The 13,292-nt window shown below is 38.5% G+C and overlaps 1 protein-coding gene across 2 annotated transcripts in view; it reads right to left on the bottom strand.

The window, feature by feature from the left end:
* Positions 1-7,916, bottom strand: part of LOC119781950 (BTB/POZ domain-containing protein kctd15) — a 41,378-nt gene extending 33,462 nt beyond the window's left edge. The window contains exons 1-2 of one of the 2 annotated variants that reach the window (XM_038282607.1): positions 7,091-7,916; positions 4,728-4,903 (exon numbers count right to left, since the gene is read on the bottom strand). In XM_038282607.1, coding sequence (XP_038138535.1) covers positions 4,728-4,903; positions 7,091-7,099 — 185 coding nt within the window. In that variant the 5' untranslated portion in view covers positions 7,100-7,916. The other variant, XM_038282606.1, reaches the window with a different exon arrangement.
* Positions 7,917-13,292: the final 5,376 nt, after the last annotated feature.

Here is a 13,292-nt window from a genome sequence, read left to right on the forward strand (position 1 = left end):
AAATAGTTATTAATATTGGCTTCGTTTTCTTTAGACTTTTAAACCAAACTGTCTTTTGCCAGCTGTAGTACTGGGATCCTCCAGTAGAGGGCAAAAGTGAGGAATTAGATCTGATACAAGTGGAAGAACAAAACCTGAAATAAGGTGTGCCACAAATTCGTCATTTCTAAATATGTGTACTTGTGCTTCTGTACTCGTGAAACATCATCAGCCTCCGGCCTAGTAATGTTCCAGTTCACAAGAACTGCAGACCGAGAACGGACAAAGTCCCCGGATGATGTTCTCGCCCCTCCCTATTTACCCAGTATGCATGTCACTACCCAATCCGTCCCAGGAAGCACGATCCGTCCTGCGCATGTGCGAACAGATATACACCCGGGTGTCCATAAATAATGTAATTATGGTACTATAATTATTTATTTGTATCCTTAACTCTCTAAAGAATGCTAATACACATCTTTAAAACATGTTTTATGAGACAATTTTGATGCTTTTTACATTTTCTGCGTTAAACTGCTTGTCTGACGTCATCATCAGACATGCTCAGAGTAGTCCGACAAAATATAATTAAACCATGTTTATCTGCATTTTAGCTGTTTCTTTACTTAGATTACGCACTATATACCATAATGTTAACACGAAAGGAAAATATAAAATGCAAAAAAGACTAGATTTATATCTTAATCCCATTTTAGATCCCATTTCCGGTGCAGATCAGGCAGAGAAGATTGATAAACAGAAATTATTTTAAGGCATTTGTTTTACCAGGAAATACATTATTAAGCTTTAACACATTATATTTTAGTACTATTTTGGGGGATGAAAAACGTCATTTAGGTCTTTTTAACAAAATAAAATCGAGGGTGACCAGGATGTATATCTGGACGCGCAGGACGTAGCGGGCTTCCTGGACGGATCGGATAGTGACGATGCATCAGAGCAGTCTTGTCCGCTCTTGAGATTGACAGCTGTCCCATCATGCACTGCAGCAACAACAGCTGCCAATGGAGCACTCCCAGAGCTAAGTTAAAAGTTCTCTTCCTGTTGCTGTTGTTCAATAAAAGTACATTTTAAGATAATTTGAGGCGAGAACAGTATACTTTTTATATGTTTTTTTATTTATTTATTGTTTTTATTTTTATTTAGTCTGACTTTAGATTTTCATTTTTTTTTTTACTTTGTTTTTAATATTTGTTTGTTAGTTTAGTTGTTGTTTTACAAAAATACTTTCAGTTTTAATTAAGTTTTTTTAGTTTCAGTTATCGCCTTTGTCTTTTATTTAATATGACTGGGGAAAAAACAAACAAAAAAGCTAAATAGAAATAAAATCCCAGAGATCTGCAGTAACACAAATGATCTGACTGCTGTACCTGCATCTGCTGGACCTCACATTATGATAAAGACATAAGCAAAAACTAATTACAATCTTTCTTAAAATTTTGATTGTTTCAATTAAGTTTGTAAACTCTTATTACACTTTCAATTCTAGTATTTGTTAGTTTTTTTTTGACAATAATAACCTTGATAATTACATCATTATAGGCTTGAATGACTTATCCTCCTAAAAATGTGGCGCCTCTGATTACTGTTGTGTGGATTCAGGCCACAGATGAAAATTCATACATTATTTCCTACACTAAGGTATGCTGCATTCTAATGACAGTGATTTAGTTATTTTTTTTAGTTTAGTTTTAGATACGCACAACACATCCCACTCTGGTCCACCACTATGGTTGAAAAAATCTAATCCAGGAACCGTGAAACTAAGACTGGAACTTTATATATGGGCATCGTTTGGTTTCATTACTCTGTCTCCAGCTGTCTGGCTAACAGCCAGAGACATGGCAGCAGAAATGGTTTCATGCCAGAGAACATAAATGATTAAGATCAACAATGATAAGAACCAGTTTTTTTTCTACTTATTACATTTTGCATTGAAACACCCAAATGGTTTAAGATCTATTTTTTTAAGTAGAAAAAAAACATCAACAACAAAGGAAATGCTTTGATTTCTACTTGAACTTGTGTCAATTTAAGCATTACACTACAGATGGCAATAATAGTCAGATCAACTTTCCTGCAAAAGCTTTTTTTTTATGTATAATTTTTTTTTGCCGCTAAAAACTTTTCAGGGAAAAAAGTCAATTGTTCCTTCCAGAACAGTTTCCACGTCTTGGTAAAATTTCCCCTAATTTCTTTAGCTTCTGTTCAAGTGACTGCTGAGGCTGTCCTCTTGGAGAGCTACAGAGTGCACATCAATGTTTCATGACCCCTGTCCCTTAATATGGCCCACACAGAAGAAGATGGATCTCCGCACATTAGTTACTAGACTAACTTTCTCTTGGCACTCTGCATTATTTAGGGCCCAATCTATTAAAAGTAATCAGCGACTTCAAAAGTCTTTTAGCCCCGCTTGCCCTCGGTTGTCACGTTTTCCCTGCTCCTCCTGCGGTGCCCCGCTCGACCGAACGCGGCTCAGCGCGGCACACATGCTCATGCCAGTGTAATTGTTTTGCTTTCTGCTGTCAGCCATTATCCTAATTCACACAAAAGGGGCCCCTCCTTCCTCTGGCTTCAGTGGAAAGTTGAGCCCTGGGGGCAACTATACGCTGAGGAGGCTGGGAGAGGGAAAGAAACAGTGAGTGTATGCATATGGGTGTGTGTTTGTGTGTGATGCAGAGTGAGAAAGAAACAGAAAGAGACAGATAAAGGGAGTGAGAAGAAGGAGGCAAAGGAACATGTGTGCAAAGGAGAGAAAGAGGAAAGAGCACCAACCAACTTACACTGATATCTAATCTTTACTCCCACTGTAAAAGCTCTGTTTGGATGCTCTGACGTGGTTCTGTGCTGCATTTGAACTTTGTGTGTGTGTTAAGGCTTGAATAACTTCTTTGTATGGTGTAAATTTACACCAGTGGAGAAGCACAGAAGCAGAAGCGATAAAGTATCCACTGCATAAACTTGAAGTACTGCTGAAAGTGTACACGGGAAATCATCTTGATGAGGAAAAAAACGATACTAAACCAGTGTCTGGGCTAAGGTTTTTATATATATATATATATATATATATATATATATATATATATATATATATATATATATATATATATATATATAGATATACATATATATATTTTTTTACTCTTGTCATATTGCAACAAGATAAAAACAGAAGCTTTCAGGGGTTTTCTGATAGGAGACTTTCTGAATATCTTAATTTTATCACCAAGGGATTACATGGATGGTTTTTCTTGTAGCCAGTTTTGCAGATGCTCTGGTGCATGTTTACCTTGGCCCACTTGGGACTTAACTGGTGCAGAGCTGAAGACGCTCCACTATAAAATGAATGACACCGTGCATAGATGCAAAATGTAAGACGAAGTCTTTTCAAATCATTTGAGGTTTCAGACTTATTCTTGTTTGCTTTTAGTTACAAGTGGTGATGTCACTGTTTGTAGAAGCTAAAAATCAGACACAATTTCATGATTACAAACATTTCCTGCAAAATGTAAAAAAACACAGCTGAAAGTGCACATGTTTGACTTTTAATCTGCTTTATCAGCTGCAGAGAATCTAAAAAGCTGTGTCCAAACTCACTAAGAATGCGACTATCGGATCAACTTCAAGAAAAGTGTCCAGCATTTTCAAATTTTCTAATTATCCATGTAATTATGGTCAAATTTGAAGGCAGGGTCAAAATTTAGTTAAAAATGGCTCCTGTGAGAGAAGCGCATATTTATCTAACCATGTCACAGTGTTATTTCATTTAATCCATGAGTAAGATAAAATACCAAAGTTGGAGTTCAAGATGGATAAACTGAAAAGTTTCCTTGCAGAAAGTAATCTTAAATTTCACCCTGTGTTGCAAAGAAACTAAAGGTTAAGACAGGAGAGGGAATATGAATATGGTTAAGTTGACTACATCACTAAAAATTGCACCAAACTGTCTGAAGGCCAAGCCAATGATTGAATATTAACAATAATAAAACCAGCCCTAAAATAATGAAAACTTTATATTTGACATGCTCTGCCTGATTATTTTAATACATTTGGTCTAAATTAAAATGTCGCTGCATTGTTTCACCAGTTTTGAGTCGATGAATAGACAGTCTCTGATTGTTAGTCTGCAGATCCAAAACTAAAAAAAGTATATTTTTCTTTATGCCTCATCCCCGAATGCATCAAATGCAAAAGATCCATCATCTTCAGTCTTTAATTTGATCAACAAACACCTCAAAGTTGGATACATTTTTATAGTATGTAATATTTTGATTTACAGTTTAAGTGTTTTCTTACCCCCATTTTTCTTATTTCTTAACCTGTAAAATCAAACCTTTTTTATGTATGTGCTGTAGTCTAAAAGCAATAACACCTCAAATATCCCAAATATCAGTCAGAAAAGGCCTGATAAGTTCACCTCTAATATCAATCTGATTCCAATTTTAAAAGTTTCAGAAGAATTCAATAACATATTTATTATTCTTTAAAGGATATTGATAAAATAACTGTATTCCTGATCCCAGATTTAAATAAAAATTGAAATCAATGTAGTTGGTTTGAAAAGATTGAATGTTTTCCATACTTTAGGGTGGTTGAATTAAATGTGATTTAAAACGTTATAATAAAAATATAATCACTTGCTTATTTTTCTGTATTTCTTGTTTTGTTCAAACCGTGATTAAATCCATTCAACCAGAATAAGTTTATATTAAATGCACCTTTCTTACCTGGAGTCTGGGTACTTGGTGAGGGTCGCCAGGCTGCTGGTGTACATGTGTCCTCCGACGTCGATGTGCACGGGGGCGTTCGCCTTGGTCAGCTGAGCCGGCAGAGGGATCCCCTGAGCGGCCAGGGGAGAGACCGGGGACCGGGTCAGAGACAGCCGTGACATGCTTCTTCCCTCCTGAAAGCAAGTGTAGAGAAAAGCCATGGGAACAAAGGTAAAGGAGGGGCGAAAAAAACAACAACCACACACTACACTTGGATCCTATAGAGGGGAAAAGAAGGTATATCCTTTCTGAATGTTATCAGATCTCTTCCATGTCTGTCTGGTCGCATATTTAGCTTGGAAATTATTGCCACCGTTCTAATTAAGTATGTTTGCATCTTTTCATGCAGCACCGCGGGCTAGGATAGGAGGATGCTTATTAGAGAAGAGGGCTGAGAGAGAGAATGATAGGAAGAGAGAGAGAGAGGGTGGGAGAGAGAAAAGAGGGGTGTGGGTGATGCTAGGTGTCAGCCTCCGGGGGAATAAAATAAACTGCTGCTGCAATATTCTAATTAAAGGTCGCCTTATGTGTTAGACGTGATACGCCAAGACGCACCAACTACCGATCTGAAAAAGAGTCGAGGCGAGAGGGCTGAGGGTAAATTAGGGGGTCCAACTTCACCTAAACTACACACACCACACACATGCATTTACGGCACAAAACTCCAAGGTGATTGCTTGTCACGTGACTGTACTTGCAGGCACAGATTGTGCGTAAAGCGCGAAAGAGCGCGTAAAAGCGCACGGTCCAAACTAGCGGGAGAATGTTTAACTCAATCTACAGGGAATGATAAACCCATGAGATTATTTAACACAAAATAAGGTTGAAGAAGGGATATAATGCAGAGAAGAGGGGTCTAGGGGGTTATGAGGAGCAAGCATGGATTTGATTAACTGATTAAATGCTTTGGAAAAATGTTTCCAATCACTTCGTTACGCCGTCATTTGATTCTGTCCGCGCTTTAAGAGAATCATAACAGGGTGGATGAGAGCATTGGCCGCGTATCCAACCTGTGCATAAATGCTTCACCCATAATTCAGTTTCCGCCACAACTGCGTTCCTGTTTTCTGTGTGGAAAAATTCTTTTTATATATTCAGCCCCTTAAGCCTGGTTTTTCAGGTCATATAAGGGATTTGGTGTGTAAATAAGTAGAATTTCTTTGAGGGTTCGGTTGAATTATACAAAAAACAAACACTTATTGTCTAACATATGAAAAGGGAAATAACACTTATTTAAATGAGCAGAATTGAATAGTTTGCAGTAAACCAGACCGTCTCTGAACCTTAAAGAGGAGCCACTGGGCTGAGTATAGAGGCAAGTGGCAAACATTTCAAATCCATGAGAAATAAAAGACAAAAAAGAAGAAGAAAAAAATGGAAAAGCTTGAAAGTTTTCCTCCTGACACATATGGGCCTGTCCCATCCCCGGCATCCCTCTCTCTCTCCCCCCCACCGCACCAGTCCAGCCATTGAACCGACACCGCGCACAGGGAACAAATGGATAATTAGACCCACAATTCTCCGTGCACTTCTAATCACGTCACTCAATCTTTGCAGTAATGTTAAAAACTGCCTCCTGTAACTCACACAGCATTTAAGATGTGACAAACACCTCATCAAAGTCAAAGCAGCAACTTTCACAACTCTGACGGATCATCAGTTGGAGATAATGTTATTTAAAAAGCGCATAGATGAAGCTGAAACCATGAAAAGCTTGATGGACACGAAAAGCCTGCGCTCTGCCTTTAATCTCCGAAATGCTCAATATGGCGCCTCATCTTGTCGCACAATTAAAAGCAGAATGCATATAGACGTGTGATATAGGCTACAGACTTGTCAAATCTCTGTTTTGAAATAACAGCAAGATACAAAGCAAGAAAAAAGACATAAAATGTCGCTTTCGGCTCCAGCTGCCTCCATACAGCTCAGTGCAGACGCAAAGCTCGCGCTCTGGTTTAAAAAAAAGCAAACATTGGATCCATAAATATAATGCTCACCCTACCGTTTCAAACATCGTAAGGAGTCCGGATGAATCCGTGCCGGTGTCAGTCCCAGCTGCTGTCCGCTTTAACCCCCCCTCCCTTGCTGAAATATTTTGTCCAAAAAACTAAACACGCATCCAGCAGCTCCCCGCACCGAAAGCTGAGCTGTCCTCAATCTTTTTTTAAACACAAATTCCGCACAACTGTCTTTTTTTTCTCCTATCAGAGAGGTTTAGATGTGACCGGGGTCGACTGCGCTCAGAGGGGGGGAGTCTCTGTGGCTTTAAAGGCTCTATTTGCTGTCTCGACCTGTCCCCGTCGAGCAGGAAGCTTTCTTACCTTGAACATAGATGAGGATGATCTCCTTCCCCCCTTAACTGCTCTGATTCGGAAACGCGTAAAAATGTGCGCTCTTGTTGGAATCCCGCTCCCGTTTTTCCCTCCTGCCTCTTGTCTGTCTTTTTTTTTTCTCTTTGCCTAAATGAAAACTGCCCCTGTGGTTTGTTATGAGAGGAAAGAAAGCCAATAATCCTTCTCTAAATAACAGAGCAGAGCTAAAAAAGATGATTCTCGCTCCGGGCTGCCCGAGCGCCTCTGGGCCGGGGATTAGGCTACAATTAGCTCAACTCCACTCTCTCGCCTGAGCAATTTTCTCAAGGAAGAGAAAGTGATACCCCTCTATACCTCAAATTATGAGTTCACAGATAGAAAAACTTCTCTCTCTTTTTTTGGATGGAAAAAGTGGAGCGGCATGAAGTTGTGGTTTAGAAAAAAACGGTAGAAATCCAAACAGGGAAGTGAGTGATTCAAATTTAGATGGAGCAGATTTTAATCATTGTCATTTGGTCTGATGAAATAAGTCCTCAGGCAGTCCAGCTAACAGGAAGGCTTCTCAATCTCCAGCCTGGATGGAAAGTTTAAAACCAAGCGAGCCGCCATATTCCTTAACTCATAACTTGTTGATGATGTCTAAGGTTACAAAAAGGAAATATGTGAAAAACGCAGAGTTATCCTTGAACCGATATCTTTCAGTGTTCCTCCTATCCCCCTTTCACTCTCTCTCTCCCTCTCCTGTCTTAATGTCTGGAGTTGTAACGCCAAATTTCCTGCAGGCCATTAAAATCAAATGACGTCTACGGACATGCATGCATGCTGCTGCAGAAAGCGCCCTCACAGCCTGCCTGCAGCCAAATGCGCCATTTCAATTATAGCGCAGGGCTTAGATGGAGATATCTGCACGCCCCCCCTCCCCTCTCTCTCAAGTGAAAAACTAGGCAGGCAACCTCCAGACTTTTTTGTATTTTTTAGGGGAAAAGAAGACACTGCATGATGATTATTAGTATTTTTTATTTTTTTTTTTTTGTTCTCCAGCACACAGTGACCCAGAGCAACTCTGGAGCGCTGAAACAAGAAACAAAGGGGGAGGAAGCAGGTACTCACACCTTAGCAGAGGGTTATGTATTTATTTGTGTGTTTGTTTAGCTGAGGGTAAATAACTGAATAATTGATGCAGCATTGAGCCCAGTAATTACCCTGTACCAGCTTCATTCCAGAGGTGCTGCTCATTGGTTTCTTGATATTTGGCGCCAACCAGCGTAGAAACTTGTTATTGGTCAACAAGAAGCTTTAAAGAGCGTTTGGTCTTCCCACTATTCTTATGAGAGTGTCGCAATTCTAACTTGGTCCAGTTTTCTGCCCACCATGAGTCATCTGAGGTACAAAAAACCCCCCCCAAAAAACATTAATTTTCTTGCATTTTCTTACTGTTAGGATTTCTCTAAAAATTCATCTCCCAAAAAATATTTTGAAAAGTGTTTTATCTGCACAAATTTATTTCTTAACCATATCATTTATTTGTCATTTACTTTTAACATTATTGTATATTCTGGCATAACAGAATTAGAAAATATTTGTCAGATTATATAAGTTTAAAAATAAATTGTGATGTTTTGAGCCACCAATTAGTATTTGCATAGGTATTTTTTCCCCCTTTGCTTGAGTAATTTATTGTATTACTTAATTCTACTCTTACTATAGTAATACATATTAAAGCAGTGCTACTCCTACTTGAATAACATCTGTCTGAACAAGGTTCAGCTGGAAAACTGGTCCTGACTAACAGAAATCATTCTTTCCACTGTTATCATTTGCAGAATGTGGAGTTGATGCAATCAATAATATTTCCCAGAGCTGACTGATGTCTTTCTTTTGTTTTGTTTGTTGTTGTTTTTGTGTGTGTGTGTGTGTGTGTGTGTTTGTGTGTCTGTGTGTGTGTGACCTCCTCGATGGTTCATGGATCTGTTTTCCTGTCCACAGCAGAGTTCTTGATTCCATCCAACAAGGTAAAGGGTCCAAGTCCCGAAGCAGCAAAGCAGCACCAGACCATCACACCACCACCGCCATGGTTGACTAATGTTCCTATTTTGAAATGTAGTCAGTTTTACAAAACAAGTTTTGTCAGCAATAGTTTTCTGCTTGGAAAACACCCATCAAAACAAACTCCTCCCTGTTTTTTTCATTAATTAAACACTCGCATCCTACTCCCCAGTACAGAAATCCTGTTTGTTTTCTTACATGATTCAATATTTTGGGCATGGATAGCCAAATAACTTATTATGAGTTTCAAGCCTGAATAGAAAGCAAAAGTTGTAAAAATGAGGATTTATGCACTTAAAATAGATAAAAAAGCCTTCTACTTATTGAATTTATTCAGCACATTGGGTATAACGTTGTGCGGCCAGAGGGGCTGTAGGGTTGCCAGTAAATGTATGGGTGCCTCTAAGCCCCATCCTCCACCTTCACCCCTGCATTATAGCCTGTTTTTTGTTTTTTGCATAAAATAGCAATTAAATGATACAAATAGGTGATCTTGCTGGTGATATATGACAGCAGCAGTGAAAGGAGTGTGAGCGTTCATCTTTGCTGCAGGCAGGCTAACATTTCATATAATTAGAGGGACCTCGGTGTGCCTTGGAGCTCTCCCTCTTCACCCCCTCTGGCTCAGATTTGTTGTTTCCAGAGGTAAAAAACTGGAGGGGAAAACAGATTTTTTTTCTCATTAAAGGAAACATGCCTGGAGTAAGTTCAATTATATGAAGTATGCAGGGATGTTGTAAATTTAAAGATTTAAATAGCTTACAAAGTGGCCCTGGGCCCCATCAGTTAATTTCCTTAATTTATGGATTTTATCCGTGTCTGAGAGGTAGAAGTAGGTCAGCTTGAGTATTTGCACACAGCTCTGTGATTTCAAATTAAAAATCCAAAATATATGCCCCCCTGACCATGACCAGAGGGGAAGGAAGGCTTCCTACACCTTTAATGAACAAAGATCTGAAGGTTTTATTTGACCTTTTATTGATGCCTGGTCTCTAGGATGCAGATATAACCATCTTCCTATTGTCACTGGAAAGGTTTGACCCAGTACAATCACACCAGTTCAAATGTTTGCCCTTGTAAACCTGTTATTAATAATACTTTTATTTATAGAGGTCACTACAGTTGAGAACGACTCAAAAACAAGCCAACCCCCTCATAAAGCACATAAAAAAACAAGCAAACAAGATAAAAATCAATGTCTCTTGAATCTTCTATGTCATCTGCATGTTATGAAGAAAGCTGCAGGTTTTAAACCACTATCATAGAGGAGAAGGGTCATTTTTAATTTTCTTTACTGCGACATGATGCTCACTTTCAAGGTCTAGTCAAAGTGAAACAGGAAAGGCTTCTAATTAATACCGACTGGGAACCTCATCAACTGATGGGAGCTCCAAGTATTTCGGCCAGTGACCCCAAAAATAACAAAGCAAAAACAGTTGGGACCGACTAAAATCACATAGAATTACTTATGTATATATGGTTTGTTTGGACTTTGATTTCATGTTTGGATTTTTGGTTTTCCTGACTCTGTGTTCAGTTTACCTTTCATTAAACCCACAAGAAAATCACCTCTGCCTCCCTGCCTCTGCATTTGGGTCACCAAACCACCACCAAATCCTGACACCAACACATCCCATCTCAAGGCACTTTACAGTTCACAAGATCATACAGTCCAATTGATTCAAAGTTTTCTCTTTAAGGAAAACCAGTTAAATGCATCCATTCATTGACTCAAATGCAATCCCTCAAGCATGCTTGTAGCGACAACGGAGAGGAAAAACTCCCTTTTGACAGGAAGAAACCTCCAGCAGAACCAGGCTGAGTGTGAGCTGCCATCGGACGAGGCCGACTGGGGTTCAAGGAGACAGAAGCAGAAATACAAAAAGCAGATATAAAAAGCGGCCTCATCCAGGAAACACACAGCCAGGCAAACGAGCTCCGAGCCAGCTCCCATGTCAGAGGATGAAGAGAGCACATCCAGTGAGTCACAGTCAGAGAAACAGGACTACACTGGAAAACAGGCTGAGCTCCAACATCTATAAACAAAGGTGTTGATGGCAGCAGCACAGCTGATATTTCTCTGCAGGATGGAGTCACAGCCAAACAGGAACAGACCAGATGAAGCTACTGTGAGAAAAAGCAGAGAGAGCAGAACGTTAGAGATTGAACTAATAGATTCTGCAGAGTGGGAGAACAGAGATAGAATGAAGCACATCACCATTATGAAATAACCATCTCTAGACCCCCACTTTAGGAACTCATGTTTTAAAGGTTTAAGTCATTGATTTGAATGTAAGGAAAGAAAAGGACACAAACTTAATCAACTGATAACTATCACTGATGGATTATGGTATTTACATTGACAGTTATAAGGTCAACGACTCAAGGTTTTATTGAAAAGTTTTTGACTATTCTGCCACAAAACGACAACTATTTTGATGGTTACTCTATCAAACCCTGTTGTAAAAAAAATCCTTAAAATTTTGTAAAAAAGCAGCCCAGCATTTTCAAAAGAATTCCTGGTTGTATGTTAGCTACCATATTGGAAATAAGTGTGTGATGTCAGACAAATATAGAAAAAAAGATACTTCAAGCACTCAGCCAAGAATAACCCATAGAAATCTTTGCTAGTTGGTCTTTTTAGTATCAGACTGTTGCAGGTCTACATACATGGGTAACTTCAAGAAACTTAAAATGTATAAAACAGATTTTCTTTTTTTTTTTAAATCTTCTGTCCTTTAAGGTGGATGTCAATCATCACAGGTTATGTTTATCCTAAACTCATTATCGTAAATATGGCCATCAAAATTATTTCAGCAGCAGTGAATGTTAACTCTAAGCCACTTTTTTTTAGTTTTATCTAAATATATGTTAATAATTTATTTGTCACCTACATGTTAAAAATCTGAGAGCAGATGTTTTTTTTTTTCATGTTTGAGCATTTAATAAAATGTTATAAAACCACGTTTTAAAAAAAGTTAATAACTTAGAATCAGGTCGCCACAATTCATGCATAAAAGGGCTTATATTGATTTCCCCATAATTATGAATCAAGATGTTTAAGCTGCAGCAAGATGCTGCATAAATCCGTCAAAATATCAAAGTCTCTTTCAGACTTCATATGCTAATGAGGTGGATGAATTAATGCATGACCCTATGCCACTAATAACTTTGCCTCTAGGTCCAAAAGCAGGTGCTATTAGTGGTGCTGGCTGCTTAAAGTGGTGCAGAGGACAACACCATGTCTGTCTCTGCTTCCAGCGTTGTTCTTTCAGCAAAGGAAAGCTATAAAGCTGCCCGCCCTCATAGTAGGGAGTATTTTTATATGAATTCTCATTGCTACTGACAACTGAAAAAACTTAGTCACCACAAGATTATGAGATAATCCCATGAAAACAGTTTTTATTTTCTCAGTTTAGATAGAACACAAAAAAGGAGTTTTGAAAACTGAAAAAGGATCTGGGATCCCTCTGGTTTCTTCATATGTACATGAAAGAACAGAGAAACATTTACTGGCACCTTTTAAGATAATCATGATTTATAACACTGTTTATTGATATGTTTTGAACCAACATGCATGCATTTTTTTTTTACAAAGTTCTCCTTACGGTTGGTGTGTCTCATCTCCACTCTTCACTCAGATTGAGTTTGTTGATAAAAATGCCTTTCCTCCAAATCCTGCTGTTTGTTTCAAATCATGTACTTGTATATTGCCCCCTGGTGGAGGATGTAAGTAATACACAAGGCAAGTTCCAGTTTCATTCAAAATGTGATGACAGTTTTTATGGGGTTAAAAAAATTTTTTAAATGACAAAAAAACAAAATGAAGAACTGATGATGAGAATCCCTCTTAGGTCAATGTGTTAGATGCTGTCAGTAGTGAATATTTGAAAGAATTAGATATATTTAGATAAATGTCTTCAAAGCATCCCATTTGATTCTTAAAGTCTAGACCCTTCACTTATTTATTTTTTGAATGAAGCTCTATGGGGATAAACATTTAGGACATCTGGTAGCTATCTTGAAAGCCATCCAAACTAAGTACCTCATATACTGTGGGTACGTTAAGGCAGAGCCAGCCCTTTAAATTTGAGCATTTTGCAAGAATCTCTTTCAAGCGTATCATATCCGATCAACACTTTTACTTTCCCCTCTGGCGGGTGGA

The sequence above is a fragment of the Cyprinodon tularosa genome, unplaced genomic scaffold (genome assembly GCF_016077235.1).
Source record: "Cyprinodon tularosa strain WSP-4 unplaced genomic scaffold, ASM1607723v1 ctg186, whole genome shotgun sequence".
NCBI lineage: Eukaryota > Metazoa > Chordata > Actinopteri > Cyprinodontiformes > Cyprinodontidae > Cyprinodon > Cyprinodon tularosa.